This window comes from Lynx rufus, unplaced genomic scaffold (genome assembly GCF_022079265.1).
Source record: "Lynx rufus isolate CCGP_SWC_20201006 ecotype Redwood Valley unplaced genomic scaffold, mLynRuf1.p SCAF_8, whole genome shotgun sequence".
NCBI lineage: Eukaryota > Metazoa > Chordata > Mammalia > Carnivora > Felidae > Lynx > Lynx rufus.
Window position 1 is genome coordinate 27221846 of NW_025814896.1, and position 16670 is coordinate 27238515.

At 51.5% G+C, this 16670-nt stretch overlaps 2 protein-coding genes across 2 annotated transcripts; one reads left to right on the forward strand and one right to left on the reverse strand.

The window, feature by feature from the left end:
- Positions 1-279: 279 nt before the first annotated feature.
- On the reverse strand, positions 280-7395 carry REM1 (RRAD and GEM like GTPase 1). Its single transcript, XM_047069002.1, has 5 exons — positions 7315-7395; positions 5887-6293; positions 4729-4811; positions 2065-2266; positions 280-874 (listed from the first exon to the last, which is right to left on the reverse strand). Exons 2-5 carry the CDS (start codon positions 6224-6226, stop codon positions 606-608), a joined length of 894 nt encoding a protein of 297 aa, XP_046924958.1. The 5' UTR covers positions 6227-6293; positions 7315-7395; the 3' UTR covers positions 280-605.
- A 2617-nt stretch (positions 7396-10012) lies between these two features.
- DEFB124 (defensin beta 124) lies at positions 10013-12414 on the forward strand. The gene is made up of 2 exons (XM_047067969.1): positions 10013-10070; positions 12260-12414. The coding sequence occupies exons 1-2, from the start codon at positions 10013-10015 to the stop codon at positions 12412-12414; spliced, it is 213 nt and encodes a 70-aa protein (XP_046923925.1).
- The last annotated feature ends 4256 nt before the right edge of the window (positions 12415-16670 follow it).

The following is a 16670-nucleotide window of genomic DNA, read 5'->3' on the forward strand; positions in this document are numbered from 1 at the left end:
AGAAAATAGGAGGTCAGCACACTGAACTGTGGTTGTTTATGCTCCACGGGGTCTCCCTCGAAGATGGGGGAGGGGGCGCGAGGGGTGCCGCACAGGGGCCATGCCCAGTGGTTCAGAGAAGGGGAGAAGGGCCTGAACACACAATTGATCCAATGATTTGACTGACCTTGACCCAAGTCGGCAGGTTAACCCAATCTGCAACCAGTGTAGATGGGAGAGTGGGAGGTGGAGATGCCTGGAAGATTCCAAAAGAAGAGGTCTGGGCATGCAGACAGGACATCCTTCTGGTCTGGTTTATTGTGAGTTGGCCAGAGCCAAGGGACAAGGAAGATTTTTACAAAAAGACACGCACCGCGTAAAAAAACAAAAACAAAACCCTACGCTGTGCCCAACTTGAGGCTTCGGTCCCATAGTCTGTCCACCCCTTCCTGGAGCGGAGGGGGTCCCTGAAGCTGCAGCTCTGGGAGATGCTGCGGCCCTTGGGGCAGTGGACACGCACAGCCCACTGTGCCGAGTCCAGGCAACTGCGTCGAGGACCTTCGGTGGCATCGGTGGAGCTCAGAATGCAGCCCAGTGTTCTGCCACCCCCAGGAGGCAGGGCGGCCTCAGAGCACCGCCAGGTTGTGGCAAGACTTAGAGCGGGCCTTGAGTGCCCGGCGGGCGCTGCGGGCCGTCAGCCGAGCCAGGAAGCGACGAGCCCGCTGACCCAGGCTGGCGCGCCGTCGGGGCGCGGGAGGCGCTGGGGCCGAGCTGTCCCGGCGGCGCAAGCGCAGTTGGCGCACCACGCCCTCGAAGAGCTCGGCCACGTTGTGCTGCAGCGTGGCCGACGTCTCGATGAACTTGCAGTCGAACACCACCGCGCAGGCGCGGCCCTCTGAGGGGCGGGGTCAGACGGGCCGGGTGGAGGGGGACATAAAGGTAGGAAGAGGTGCGTTGAGTTTCAAGCTGAGTCACTTTTTTCTTTCTGCCCTAACTTGCGTTGGGTGCCAGGGGATTCCGAGGACAACGAGACCCGGCTCTGAGGAGTTAGTGCACAGGCTAGTGACTGATACTGATGCAAAGCGAGGCTGGGAAGGGTCTTGAATGCCAGGTAAAGGGTCTAAGCTGTGCATTAGAATTATCTGGGGGAGCTTGTTAAAATGCAGATTCCTGAAACCACCAGCCAAGAATCTGATTTGGGAGGTTTGGGATGAGATCTGGGACAGCATTTTCACAAAATCACCTGGGGGTTTTGCTGCGGAATTTGGGGATGTTTGCTCACAAGGCATATATCGCCTTCCATCTCCAGGCAGCCACTGGGCTGGGAGACAGGGGCCTGGGTTCTAGCCCCCAGTGGCTGGTGACCCCGTGGAGCTGGCTTACCTTCTCTGGCTCTCAGTTTCCATATTTTTTAGATTTTGCCCTGTGAGGAAGGCCATTTTGAGATCTTTATGGGTCCCACATGTTATCAAATGTATTGAAATTAATTCCCCATCCCACTTTAAATACAACTTATATATAACTAAACGTTTTGGTTTGCAGTTGTTGGCTGTCGCAATATGAAGTTTTGTAGATGATTAAAGCTTTGTGAAATTGTAATTTACAAATTTCTCACTGTATTTGTTTTGGAGCTCATAATTGTTTCAGGTCTCAGGTGTAAGCCCCTGAAAAGATTGTAGGCAGTGGACCTATCCTGTCCGGTGGATAAAGTGTCTCTGATTAAGGGCATGGGGGAGCCGTAGGAGGATTTTTACGCAAAGTAGTGACAAGGTCAGGTCTGGTTTTGGAAAACTCTGGCAGCTGGCGAGGAGAACTGATTGAACGGGGAGAGAGAAGTAGGGGGGCTGGCGCAGACTAAGGTGGAGATGCCAGGATGGGGCAGAGGTTGTGGGCATGGGGGGAAGGGAACGTGGGGTTAAGGGAGGTGGGCCTCACAGGATTTGGGGGACTGGTTTCCGGAAGTGAGAGAGGAGGCGAGAACAGTTCCTAGCTTTCAGGCTGAGGCAAGTAGATGCAGGATGGGGCCGGGGTTAGGGTTAGCGGCAGAGAGAAAGCTGGAGGAGGAGGGTGGAGTAGACGGCTCACCTTCCACGGAGACTTCCCGGCAGCGTGCCAGGTCAGCCTTGTTGCCCACCAGGATGATGGGCACGTGGTCGGCCTGATGCGTGCGCCGCAGCTGAATGCGGAGCTCAGAGGCACTCTCGAAGCTGCCTCTGTCTGCGATGGAATACACGATGACATAGGCGCTGCCCACCTGCAGGCATGAATCCTGGCTCCAGCTTTCATCCTGCAACAGAGGGACCCCAGGCCTGTCCTCAAACCGTAAGGTACCTACCTCTCCGCCAGAGGGGCGTCGCTGCGAAAGGTGGGGCTGGGATGGTCTGATGGGTGGACCCGGGCTGAGGCTGGGATGGATGGTCTGATGGGTGGACCGGGGCTGAGGCTTACAATCTAGACAGGTTTGAGGAACAAATTCTGCCGTTGTCTGTATCGTCGCCATGGGCAAACCACCAACCCTCTCTGAGCCCCAGTTTCTCTTTGCAAAATTGGGCTAGTGAACCCACCTGACTATATTTTCTCATTCCTGGATTCCTAGTGTGGGCTGGACACTGGAGACCAAAGATTTGTTTGGTTTCTCTTTCTGCTGAGAAGGGTTCAGCTCTTGTGTCTGGTTTCTGAGGAGGGCTCAGTCTTGCTAGACTGACAGCAAGGAGCCTGCTTAAGATTCCCTCCCTCCCTCCCCCCACCTCTCTCTCAAATAAATAAGTAACTAAGTAAATAAATACTCAATCCAATGACACTGCTACTGTGGACCCTTTTTGGAAATTGCCTCGACCCTCCACCGTCACCAACTTGTTCAAACTGAACCAGTTTCCCCATTTTACTTGTAGGAAAACCAAGGGCCAGAGGAGAGAGAAAACGTTCTCAAGGCCATACAGCCAGCCAGCTGGGCACAGAATTCCAGTTCCAGTACTCCTCCCCCCACCTGCCTCCCAAATGGGACTTCCAGGCTGATCCTTTTTCTTAATTCACTGGACTCTGCCCCATAGGATTTTCAACTGCATTCAAAAGTAGCCCCTCCCTCACCAGCCTGTGAGCTCCATAAGGCCAGGGGACGCATCTATCGTATACGCTGCTGGGTCTCCAGTGTCCTGGCCCGTGATACATATCCCTCTAGTGTTTTTTAATGAATGGGTAAAGGGGCGAAACCCCAGCTGAAGGCTCAGAAGGTGGTGTTCCCAGTGGCGATGGAGAGGGACAGTCCTCGTGCATGAGTACAGACTCGGAGAGCACCTGAGTGGCTCAGTTGGTTAAGCAGCTGAATCTTGACTTTGGTTCAGGTCATGATCTCACAGTTCGTGAGTTTGAGCCCCACATTGGGCTCTCTGCTGACAGCACGGAGCCTGCTTGGGATTCTCTCTCTCTCCACCCCTCCCCTGCTCTCTCACTCTCTCTCTCTCAAAAAAAAAAAAAAAAAAAAAAACTTAAAAAAAAAAAGAATACAGGATCAGAGTCTTATAGATCTGGGTTTGAATTCCACTTGCTCTCTGACAACTTTGGACCCATTACTGAACATCTCTGAGCTTTGGTTTACTCATCAGTAGAATGGGAATCAGAATACTCACTCACAGATTTTGCTTTGCCTGAACATCATAATATACATACAGAGCTTAGCACAGGGGCTGACACTTGGGAAAAGGGTGGGCTTCCACCCAGCTGCATAAATGCCAGCTGCTGTTAGGAAGACCGTCATCATCCTCATCACGCTCATTTGGACTTGGGTGTTCTTTTATTCTGCCGGAAAAGAATTGGCCACTTAGCTCCTTCGTCCCCATCCTTTCTGCCTATCGCTAGGGCTGTCAGCCATTCTGGCCAATCACCCAACAGTGCCCTCCTAAGCCCCACCCCATGGGCGAGGCCTCTCTGCATGTTAGGGGCGGGGCCTACCCCTTACTGAGATAGGCTCCCGGTGATTTTTACATCCTTCTCTCTGGTTGTATTTCTTCAAAGTTCTACAGTGAGCATGTATTATCTGTATAGCAAGAAAAAAGAAAACTCAGACAAGGTGAGACAAGCATAACAGGGACATATCCCTGTCTGCTTTCTTCCTGCTCTGGAAGGGGGTAGGGAAGGACTTCCTTTGGTTTCTTTCTTTACTAGCTACCAAGTTACGAGTCATTAGAATGATCATTATTTACATCTCTTCACCTATTTTCAGCATTGTCTCATGCTGCACACTGCTTGCTCACCACTGTGAATAAGGACTTAAAAAAACCAGCTGGTAAAGAAGGCAGGAACGATCAACCCATCTATCAGTTGAGAAAACTGAAGCTCAGGGTGACTGGTGAGTCACCTGCACAAAGCCACACAGCTGGTAGGCAAGAGAAAGGGGGTCGGTTTACCCTCAGACATTTTGGTGCTAAATGCAGTGTTCCTCCTTCTGCACAGTGTGTGGGGGGTAGTGTGTGTGGGATGAGGGTCCTGAGGACAAGGTGGGGGTCGGCAGGGGGAGAAGCACATCCTGGGACGGCTGTAGAGGGCATCAATGGAGTGAGAAAGGACTCACGGTCATGAGGTTCTTCAGTCTTTGGTTCCAAAGGCTGCTTGGGAGTTGTTGGCCTTGGGGGTTGCCGAGGATGGCCTCTGCCATATCCCTGTTGTGTAGTGTCCGAGGAGGGGACAGGGGTCTGGTCCTAGGCTCAGCACCTCCCCCCCCCACCCCGCCAAGTCCTGCCTGCTGTGCCATACCCGTTTCTCAGCCTCCCAGGTGTCCATGACCACCAGCGTGGTATCCTCTCCATCCACCGTGAGGGTCCTCTCGTACACATCTTCTGCAACCAAGGGAAGAGCCAGATCTCAGGGAGGAGGAGCAGGCCTGGGGAGGGTGTGGCCTCCCCTAGTCCCCTTTCTGATCACAGCGCCCCCTCCACTTGTGTTGGAAGTGCTCCCCGCACTTGCTTGATGTCTTGTCTCTCCTGACAGGTCAGGAAGCTCCACGAGGAGCCCATGTGTCCCCAGCTGCCAGCAAGATATCTGACACATAGTAGGTGCTGAGAAAACTTTTGCTACTTTGGTTGGTTGTTGGTTGACACGTATGGGATGGTGGGGTTAAAGTTGGCTGGGAATTCTCTCATTCCCGTTCTGTCCCTGGCTTAGTGCATGCTTCAGGCAGGTCGTATGAACCCTCTTTGGGCCTCAATCTCCGCATTGGTCACGCCTACAGGTACACGTATGTACATGCCTCCTATGGGTTCTCACACTCAGAGGGGTCAAGGCTAGAGAAGGGGCCTGGCCAGAGTGTCCCCACTTTCTCTTTGCTTTTAACCAACCTCCCTCTCTACTCATCCTGTGGACTCTCAGCTAGTCCTGTAGGGACCCGTCTTCATTTCCTCTGTCCTGTCTCTTCTCCCCTCATCCTGGGGCCCCCGGCTCTCTCTGCTCACTGCATCACTTGAGGATAAGGGAACCTGGGAAGTCTCCATTTGGGTCAAGATCTTAATTTTGCTGCTGGTCATGGTGGGCGTGGATGGTTGTCTGTGGAGGTAGGAGGATCTGAGAGGTGGAAGTTGGGGCTGGGAGTTTCTGAGCTGGCTGGAAGCCTACTTATTTCTTTCCCTTTGAGACTCATGGAGCTCAGAATTGCTTCCCTTATGACATGGAAATTAATCATCCCTGAGACACTGGCAAAATTCTCACAATTCAACAAATTTCCCTCCTCTAGACCATTGTGTGGGCTGTGCCCTGCACAACTGTCAGGGGGCATCATTCACTTCAGTCTATGTGAATGATGCCCTTTAGAGTTGAGCAGTGTGTGAGTTGCACAACTGTTCTTGGCAGCCTTGTGCCCCTGACTACAGGGCTTTTACTCCTGTGGCCACAACCCAGCCCAGCCCACAGAGTCCCTACCTCCAAGCTGTTCATGGAGGTCTCGCTCTTGCTTCCCTGCAAAGAGGCTGGCCAGGCTGGTCTTCCCTACGCCAGGATCTCCAAGCAGTACCACGCGGTAGAGGGCCTCCCAGGAGCCTTCAGAGTCGCTGGATTCAGAGGACCAACCATTGGGGGCAGGTGAAGGTTGCCGGGGGGGAGGATTGAGGGAGGCTGACTGGCCCAGCCGGGGATGCTGGGATTTTGTGGAAGGTGCTGTACACAGGAGGCCAGGTTGGTGGCCCCGGGCAGACAAGGGCAGTGGAGTGCTGGCTCGCCGACGCAGGGGGGTCTTTGCTTCTTGCTGGGTGTTTAGTGTCATCCTTGGGTGGGAGGGGCTTTGCTCCTTCCTTCCTTCCTTCCTTCCTTCCTTCCTTCCTTCCTTCCCTCTGTGAGCAAGAAGCAGGAATGGGCATTGAGCCAGGTGCTGTCACCCCCTTCTGCAGGGTCCAGATGAGCTTCTGAGATGACTTCCTCCCAAACCTTCTCTTGTTCAAATGACAGGAGGAGGCACCTCAGCTCCTTGGGGTGGGGGCTTCCTGGCTTCAGGGCCAGAGTAAGCCTAGAGCAGGCTGGGAGGGGTGAGCGTGCAGGCTGTGAGCACACGCATGCACACCAGAGGTCACTTCCTATGCCTTGAGGATGACCGAATACCCCAGGACACACAGGCAGAGACAGGCAGAGGGGCAGCAGGGAGGTGGGATCCATACAAGCATGCACACACCCTGTCCACAGACGTGTCCCTCCCATTCGGAACATGGGACCTACGTTCTGAAAGGCACCTGAATTGCCCCGGCCCTCCCCTACCCCACAGCTCACTTCCCCAAGGTTCAGATCGGGGTTGGGGGGTACGGAGGAGGGTTGAGGGCCCCTGGGGGGTTCACTTCCGCTGAGGGCTAAGAGGCAGCACGGGGTGGGTTGGTATTCCGAAGGGCGATGGGAATCTGGGGGTTCCCTGGGCTGTAACTCGAGAGCCCTGGTGCCATGGGAACGGCGTGTCCGGCCCGCCCCCTACGTGAAAAATTCAGGAGATGCTGGCGCGACAGCCTCCAGCGGCTGCTGGGGGGCAGGGGTTGCGAGGCAGCCGGGCCCCAGGTTTGGTGACAGGACAGGGTCCTGGAAGGGGGCGGGGAGGAGACCTCCAGGGCCCTGGGGCGCATGTGCCCTTCCCGGGGTCTGAGTCCAGGCCTCCCCCGCCCAGGGTCCTGGATGTAAGTCCCCTGATCCCGGGAGGGTTCCTTGTCCGAGGCTATCCAACCCTCCAGGCCCCAGGTCGGAGGACCCTCACCCCGGGGACGCGGGTTCGAGGCCTCCCTCGTCCCTGCCTGCGCCGCAGAGCCCCCCGTGCAGGCGCCTGGCGAACTCCGCTCCAACTCGACTAAGTTGGCGGCGGGCTGCGCGGGCGTTTACCTCGCTTGAGGAGGGGTCCAGGGTCCCCGGCCGCCGCAGCTGCCGGGTGCTCCAGGCTGCACCACCGCCTCGGCGCGCAGCCCCTCGGGCCAGTCCCGCCCCGCCGCCCGGGCCGGGGGAGGAGCCGAGACCCCGCCCCGTCCAGCCCCGCCCCATCAGGGCAGCCCCGGGGTCCCCGCCCCGAGGCCTCGGTCGCGGAACGACTTTTCACCGAGCTCAGTTGACCCACGCCCCAAGTCCTTCGCCTGGGATGGTAGTGGCGGTGTCAGGGTTGGGGGGGGGGGCGGGTAGCGAAAGAGGAAAGATGGGGTTTCTGAATTCCTGGGTCTGGATCCTCTTCTGCATTCACGCCCGCAACCGGTTGCACCAACTTTATTTCGCCCTCGCAGAAACCACCTGCGGAACTGGTTGAATGTTGATTCCCAGGGCCCACCCTCCAAGAGAGGCGGATTCAGCAGTTCTGGGAGAGGGGGTTGGGAATCTGCATTTCAAACAAGTGCCCAAAGTGACCTTTATGCTGAGTTCATGGGCCCCCACTTTGAGAAACTCTCCTCTGGATGGTGAATGAATTTTGGAGGTGGGTCCAGGGGAGGAGGGAGCTTAGGTCTGCGCTGAAGACTTCTGATACCTGATTTTGACATCCCATTCATTCATTCACCAAATTCTGGGTTAAGCACTCTTTATGCAGGGGTCTGTCCCGTGTCTGGAAGAATGGCTGTCCCCTCTTTGATGAATATTTACTGAGCATTTGGGCTGTGGCTAGTATGATTTGAGCGCTTTGCCTAGATTATTAGCTCATTTAATCCCGACACAACACTGAAAGGATATTTAACTGAAGCTTACCTGGCCCCGGGACTCAGGTTTCTGCCTCGCAACCCACTGTCCCTTTCTTTCACCGCCGTGGCTTAGAAAGAAAAAAAAAAATCTTCCTAGGCACTTGAAGGAGAGAGACACTGTGATGCTGATAGAGTAGAGCTGTTGGCTATAGGGAACTGGTGATTTGGGCCATCCAGGGGGCGAGGATCCAGGCTCTTTGGGCAGGGTGCTTCCTTTGAGATCATGAGGGACTGGGGAGGGCAGGTTTGTGTGTGGGGCCATGCAGAGCAGGCTGTACTTGTGGGTGGAGCTCATTGTCATGGCTGAGGGGGTCCAGGTGTCCAGCTCAGAGCAACTCCCACAGCAGCCTGTAGATTAGCTCAGCCCCGCAGGGCTCTGGGCAGACACTGAGCCCCCTCATATCTGTGCTCTGTGCTCTGGCCTTCTGAGAGTCCCTTTCCTACCTACAAGATGGGCTGTGACTGATGTCATGTCGCACATTGTCTGGGAGTGAGGCAACTTGGTTTCCAGTCCCAGCTCTGTGTTTCAATTGCTGTACAGCCTTGAGCAACACACCTCCTTTCTTGAGGTTTCAGTTTCTTTATTTCACAGTGATATCTGGACAGGTTACACAATGCTTCCAGCCTGAGCTTGGCATTCAAGGCCCCTCGTGCTCTGGCTCCTATCCTGTGCAGGGCCGTTTCCAATCTCTCCTCCTAATGAACCCCTCTCTGGCCATGCCCCACTCTTTCAGGTACATTCTGTTCCTTCTGCCTGGAATTCTGTTTCTGCTATTCCTCTCTCAAGAGGCAACTCAGATGCCTGGGTAGGACACTGTTCTAAGCTATTTGCACATGTGGTCTCAGTGGTCCTCAAATTTTAGCTGTGCATTAGAATCATTTGGAGGCTTGTTAAACCACAGCTTGCTGGGACCTGCACCCAGAGCTTTTGATGCAGCAGGTTTGGGCAGAGCGTGAGGATTTGCATTTCTTTTTTTTTTTTTTTTTTTTTTAGAAATGTTTTTATTTGTTTTTGAGACAGAGAGAGACAGAGCATGAGCGGGGGAGGGGCAGAGAGAGAGGGAGACACAGAATCCGAAGCAGGCTCCAGGCTCCAAGCTGTCAGCACAGAGCCCGACGCGGGGCTCGAACTCATGGAGTGTGAGATCATTGGAGTGTGAGATCATGACCTGAGCTGAAGTCGGCCACTCAACTGACTGAGCCACCCAGGTGCCCCAAGGATTTGCATTTCTAACAAGCCCCAGGTATTGCTGCTGTATGCTGGTGTGGGTATCACACTTCGAGAACCGTTGTACTATTTTGTTTAATCCTCTAAATGAGCTAGGTAGCCATTTGTCCCTGTGAGGTAAGTACTGTTACTCTTTCCATTTTCCAAGTGGTCTAAATACATGCTTGTTTGAATGGGTTAGTGAGTTCTGGCCCGTGTATTTAGCCTTGCAAGGGGGGCCCGTCATCATTTCCTTGATGACCGCCTGAGGCTCAGAGAGGTTACATGATTTGTCCAAGGTAGCACAGCGATTAGAGGGAGACGCTGGCGTTGAACCAGGTTTCTCTGAAGCCCCACCTTTCCCCACCCTCTCAGGTGGAGAGGATGTCTAGTTTCTGACCTCAGACATCGCTTCAGGAAATCCTGTCCGTAGCTTCAGAGCTCAGCAATCTCTGGCAGGTATGGCTGACCGGTTCCCCACATAGCTGGCTGAGATCCAGTTATATCCTCAGGACCGCAGAGCCCCGGCCTCCCACTTAGTTCTCCTGCTGCCCACGCTCCTGCCTCGATCTGCAGCCTGATAAAGGCTGGGCCGCAGGCAGCAGGGCTCAGTATGCCTGGCTCCTTTGGTGGCCTCCCCAGAAGCCCTGTGGCCATGACGCAGCTGCTTCTGCTGATTGTGGCTCTCCTGGTCCTGGGTCATGTGCCACCAGGTAACATCACCTGTGTGTGTGTGTGTGTGTGTGTGTGTGTGTGTGTGTGCAGAAATGAGGGAGAGCCTCCCAGATTCTGGGGGACAGAGGAGGCCTAGACCAGCGATTGAGTTCTGGCCCCCCACTGAGTTGCTGGGCACTTTAGGGCAGCTTTCTAAGTCAGTCTGCACCTCAGTTTCCTAATCTTTAAAATGGGACTCACTCGACAAATATGTATTTGAAAAACATTTACTGTGTCCCAGCACTATGACAACCGCTGGGAGAGGAAAAAAACGTCCTTGCTTTCATGGGGCTGATAATTTTAGACAGAAAAGAACCAAATAAACACATCATGTGTCAGGTGGTGGTAAGTGCTAAGCAGCATAGAAGCAGGACAAGGGGTTAGGGTGGTGTGTGCATGTTGGGGAGGATGGGAGAGCTGATGGGGAGGGTCACGGGAGGCCCTGCGTGGTTGTTTGTTTTTGTTTTTTGAAAAACTTGAAATTTACATGAAAGTAGAGAGACCAACACAAGAAACAAGGTGAGTTAACGAAAAACCATTTTATTACGGAAAAATGTAAACGTATGCAAAAATAGAGACTAATGTAATGATGTAAGTTTTCAAAAGAAACCTTATTTTAGAAAATGCCAAACACAAATAAAAGATAGTATAAAAACCCTCTGTGTATCATCACCCAACCTCAGCAATTTATTTGTTTTTCTTTATTTGTTTTTTAATGTTTATTTGTTTTTGAGAGAGAGAGAGAGCGAGAGGGCAGGGGAGGGGCAGAGAGAGAGGGAGACACAGAATCCGAAGCAGGCTCCAGGCTCTGAGCTGTCAGCACAGAGCCTGACACGGAGCTTGAACTCACAGACCGCGAGATCATGACCCGAGCCGAAGTCGGACACTTAACCGACTGAGCCACCCAGACGCCCCTTTAACGATTTTGTATATAAGGTCGGCTTGAGCGGAGATCTGACTACAGTGAGAATATAAAGAAGATCTTTACAAGCAGCAGGAGGCAGAAGAATGACGGGGGTGTCTGAAGAGCAGTGAGGGGGCCAGCGTGGCTGGAGTGGGGGGTACCAGGAGAGAAGTGGAGCAAGGGTGGCGGGGAATACAGACCATGTAGGAGGAAAGAGCACCTCTGGGTCTCAGGGTCGCTGGAAGGTCAAGATGTGATGATGTGTCAGGAGTAGTTGTAGGAACCGCCCTCACCTGGGAGTCAGGGTCTCGGGTTCCTATTCCAGACCCACCGCTTACTGGCTGGGAAAAGTTGGGTGAGTCCCTTTCTTGATCCATAAAATGAGAGGGTTGGCCTCCAATGAGTCCTGGTTGCCCCCCCCGCCCAGAAGCTGTCATTCTGATAATCTCCCTTTCCATTTATTGAGTATTTACCGTGTGCCAGGCACTGTGCTAAAATGATTAAATCCCCTATAACTGCCCCCCTGAAAGGGAGTTATACAGCTGAGGAACCTGAGGCCTCCTAGAGGACCTTAGGGGGGGCACAGGACGCATTCCTCCAAAGCCCTACCTTTTCCAGAGCCCATGGGTAGAAATTCCTCCGCTAACATTAAACGGATCCATATGTGTGAGGCAGTTTATGCTATGGTTATAAGCGGACTCTAGAGCCTTATTACCTGGGTTTGAATCTTGGCCCTGCTCCTTAATGACTCTCTAAACTTGGGCAAGGTTGTTAATCTTTCTGTGCCTCAGTTTCCTTACCCTGTATCACAGGGATCATAATAAGACCAACCATAATTGTACAGTGTTGTCATGAAAAGCGCTTAGAGTGTACCTGGGGTGTGGGTTAACCTGGACAAGAAATTAGTTTCTAACTTGTAACCAGTGGTCTAACTTGTGATCTGTAGGCTAACCTGGACTGAAATCTGTGGGCTCATTTGTAACTAGTTGTCTCATCCGTGACTAGTGGTCTGGTCTGTTGCCTCTAGTCTAACCTGTGGTCAGAGTTCATGTCCTGTGACCTCAGTTATGACCTGTGGGATGTCGTATGACCAGTCACCTAACACAACGACCAGAGAGCTAAACGGTGACTTGTGATCTAACCTGGGTCCTGTGGCCTAACTTGTGGACAGTGGTCTGATCTGTGACCTGTGGCCTAACCCTTGATCTATGGTCAAACCTGTGAACAGTGGTCTAACCTGCAACCCATGGGCTGCTCTGTGACCTGTGGTCTTCCTCTGCATAGGGAGAAGTGAATTCAAGCGGTGCTGGAAAGGCCAAGGGGCCTGCCGAACTTACTGTACGAGGCATGAAACCTACGTGCACATGTGCCCAGATGCCTCCCTGTGCTGTGTCGCCTATGGAATCAGGCCTCTGCCCTCTAAGACTGAATCTGTGTAGCTTGTTCTGGGCTGACACCCTTGCTCTCCAATAAACGCCTGCTGCTGCCCGTCTCCTCTTGCTTGCTCACCACCCTGCCACCCTCATGCTGGGGATGTGGGGGTGGGCGAGGTCCCGTATGGGAGGGATAGAGGGTTGGTTGGTGGAGGGAGGGGAGGTGCCCGGGGAGAGTGGGTATTAATGACTGTTGTAAATGGTTCCGGTCCTGCCTCTATCCCTTCCACTCTGTCCAACTCGGGAAAGATTACTCAATCTCCATAAGCCTCCTGGGTCTCCTCATCCGTGAAATGGGGATAAATTATAATATCATGAGATTTGGAATTTATAGAAGGAATGCAAAAAAAAGTAGAGTTAATAGTAATAATATCAGCTAATAATAATAATGAGTTAATTATAGTAAGGATTAATAATGGTAGAGTTAATACACTTTGGCATTCACAATGAGATGGTGCATTTGGCTTGAAAGGCAGCCCCCCCGAGAGAGCAAAAGGATTTCTCTACGTTCCTTCATCTCCTATTTTAGCACTTCAAGGGCCTGCCCAGGTGAAAAAGACCACGGATTTTATGAAAGCAGTTTTTGCATACACAGGGAAAGCTGAGCGAGGAGAAGTCAACCTCGGCCAGACCTGGGGATCGGTGAGCACGGAAGGCAGGTAGAAAACAGGAGCAGAGGCAGGGTGGTGGTCCAGCAGACTTCGCCCTGCATCAGGATTGCCTCTGGCTGAAAAAACAGAGAGCTCAACTTGCATGGGCTTATCTGCTGTTAGGCAGCAACCGCATCAGGGCAAGCATCTGGGGATCCTCTCTGGTCACATAAGGCTACCAAAACTTGAGGCGCAACATCCTTGTTTAAAGCAGGAAGCAGGGTTGGATTGAGCTAGTTTCTCATCTTTACCAGGAGGGCAAAAACTGTCTCTGGTCCCCCTCCCCAGCAGACTTCTGCTTCCTTCTCATGAGCCAGACCTGGGTCACATGGCTACTCCTGGTGTAAGGGAGGCTGGGATTTGAGTGCTTCAGCCTCTATAGTAGACGTCCTGGGGGTGGGGAAAGGAAGAGGGGAATGACCCCCAGTGGTGACCCACCTTCCCCTGGGGCAGAGCCCAGAAAGGGCAGGCACGTTCAATAAGTTGAGGGGAACGCCAGTGACGGAGGGGGGCTCTTATCCACTGTCCTTTGAGACTTTCCAGAGAAGTTCAGGTAGTCTTGGAGTAAGGAAAGGACCCTGCTTGCCCTGGCTAAGAACAGTGGTGACATTCCAGAATACTTAATGTCATCAGGAGGGATGCTGAGCCTCAGGGCTGGAGCAGTCTTGGAGACTGCCTGCTGTGTTAACCCTTTGGTTTCTGGTATGACAGGGACCTGGGAATGTGCCAGAGGCAGCTGGAGCAGAGGAGGGGATACTGAAGGGTCTTGGGCAACAGCTCTTTACCAACCAGGAGGGAAGCACTGAATTATTTTAATAGCAAAGCCTACCACCTGAGTATCAGTCCTGCCTCTGTAGCCCCTTAGTTTCTGGGTGACCTAGACATTGAACCGATGGCCAGGGACCTGTTTTAGGACCCAATGTGGTAGGGACGAGGTGGGCCTGGTGTCAGCTTAGAAAGAGAACAAGAACCCCAGAGCTGGCCACAGAACCACAGAGAGCTACTGTGAGGCGACATTAGCCAGTATGATGAGTCAGCGGGAGGCCAGACCAGTTCACCAGCAACCAGCTGTAGCTGGAAAGCCAGTGGATGCTTTCAGTGACATCAAGATCCCAGCAGATGCCCGCCGGCCCCCGACCACTGAATCTCCTCACCCTTAGCCCAACCGTCATATATGGGAGGAGCAGGGGAGGAAAGGAGGAATCTGAGAGCCTGAGCACATTACACCGGAGAGACTGAGTCTCTCCGAATTCAAGAAACCTCAAGAGACTATTTAACTTGTTGAATGAGACCAAGTTTTAAACTGGGTTGAGCTAAATTTAGTTCCCCACTCTGACCCCTCCCCTCTCCGTTGTTCTACAAAGTAAAGAAGCTATGTTGGTTGTTTTTTGTGTTTTTTTTTAATTTTTTTTATTTTTTGGGTTTTTTTTTTTTTTTTTTTTTGCATAGTCCCAGACACGGTGTGAGGGAATTTGTGACCTTGTTGCAGTGTAGACGGTGATGATTTTGGGGGAGTGAGGAGTCAGGGAGATTCAAGTTCATACCCCAGCTCTGTCACGGACAGGCCACGGGGCCCGTGTGATCAGGGCAGGTCACTTCCTGTGTCTGATGTCAGAATTCTTCTCTGCAAAATGGGCATAATCACTCTTAAGGGGGCGGCTGGTAGGGGGGTTCAGGTGAGATCATCCGGTACTTTGTAAGTGCTCAGTAAATAAAATACTGCCGTTGCCATCACTTCTACCGATCCAGAGGCATGCCGCTGGCTTTCTTGTCCACGGTATTTCAGACTTCAGAAAATGTGCAGGAACAGCACAAAGGATTCCCATAGATCCTTCACCTGGTCTTTCCAAATATTAACATTTTATCTTATCATTTCCTCTCTCTATGTGTATATAAAAATATATAATATTTATATATATTATTATATTTATATATAAATTTGTATATATAAGTATATATTTATATAAATTTTTATATTTATATATTTATATTTATATAAATTTATATATATATAATTATATATATTTATAATTATATATATTTATATTTATATAATTTATATAATATATAAATATATATAAATAAATATATATAAATATATATAATATAATATAACATAATATAGTATATATAATATAATATATATTATATATAATTTATATAAATAAAAATATTTATATATATAATTATATTTACATATATAACTATATATATAAATATAAATTTATATATAAAATTATATATTTTATCAGACATGATCCCCTTTAGGCCTAAATACTTCAGAGGGTTCTTCCTAAAAACAAAGGCATTTTCTTATATAACCGCAGTACAGTTTTAAAAATCAGGACATTAACATCGACAAAGTTCTACTGTGTAATCTTCAGATCTTATTCAGCTTTTACCAGCTATTCCAAAAAAGTCCTTTAGAGCAACACAGAACCCCCGGATCACACATTACATTCAGCTGTCAGGTTTCTTGGATCTTCTTTAACCTGGAACAGTGCTTCAGTCTTTCATGCCATTGACGTTTTTGAGGAGTCCAGGCCAGTCACTTTGGGGAATGTCCCTCCGTTGGAGTTTGTCCGATGTTTGCTCATGATTGGATTCAGCTTCTACATTTTTGAATGTTTATTTTTGAGAGAGAGAGAGAGAGACAGAGCGTGAGCAGGGGAGGGGCAGAGAGAGAGGGAGACACCGAATCCGAAGCAGGCTCCAGGCTCTGAGCCATCAGCACAGAGCCCGATGCAGGGCTCGAACTCACGAACCGCGAGATCATCACCTGAGCTGAAGTCGGACGCTCAACCGACTGAGCCGCCCAGGCGCCCCTCAGCTCCTGCATTCTTGCCAGGACTACTACAGCAGGGATGCTGTGTCCCTCTCAGAGCATCATGTCGGAGGCAGCCATCATCTTTCTGAGGGCTGAACCAAGACGAAACAGACTAGATAGTTTTCTGGAGCTCACACCTCACAGGCACATGGCTGATCCCCACCCAGCACCCTAACAGACCATCATTGAAGCCTACATCCCACCTCCAAAGTCATATAGATGCCTCTAACAGGCCAAGGAGACAAGGCAATTCTAGGGTGGAAGGTTCCTCAAGATACTTCACGGATGAGGCTCCCAAGCTCAGAGAGGGAAAGTGATTTGTCCAAAGCTACACAGCTCCTGAGGCTCAGCGAGGGGACTTGGACTTAAATCTTCGGACTGTAGGTCAAGGCTCTCTCTGAGACAGAACAGTAGCCACACTTTGGTAGGACAGGCCATCGTGAAGCTTTGGAAGGAAGAGAGCTCCCTGGCCCTGGAGGGGTGCAAGGTGAGCCAGGTGAGTGGAGGATGCTGGAGAAGGGATTTTTGTGATGCAGTGGCCTTCAGAAGTACTATTTCAGGGCACTCCCCAAAGAGTTGTTGACACAGAATCTGAAACAGGCTCCAGGCTCTGAGCTGTCAGCACAGAGCCCGACGCGGGGCTCGAACTCATGGACCGAGAGATCATGACCTGAGCCAAAGTCGGATGCTCAACCGACTGAGCCACACAGGCGCCCCTCTTTTTCTTTTTTTTAATGTTTATTTATTTTGAGAGAGAGAGAGAGAGAGAAAATGGTGGGAGGGAG

Excerpts from the sequence above, each read along its gene's own strand:
- REM1 (XM_047069002.1), bottom strand. The coding sequence starts at position 6,226 with ATGACACTAAACACCCAGCAAGAAGCAAAGACCCCCCTGCGTCGGCGA. Across the intron at positions 4,812-5,886 it reads CCTCCATGAACAGCTTGGAG|AAGATGTGTACGAGAGGACC; the intron begins GTAGGGACTCTG and ends CCTTGGTTGCAG. Across the intron at positions 2,267-4,728 it reads CCTGGGAGGCTGAGAAACGG|GATGAAAGCTGGAGCCAGGA; the intron begins GTATGGCACAGC and ends CCTCTGTTGCAG.
- DEFB124 (XM_047067969.1), top strand. The coding sequence starts at position 10,013 with ATGACGCAGCTGCTTCTGCTGATTGTGGCTCTCCTGGTCCTGGGTCAT. Across the intron at positions 10,071-12,259 it reads CCTGGGTCATGTGCCACCAG|GGAGAAGTGAATTCAAGCGG; the intron begins GTAACATCACCT and ends TCCTCTGCATAG.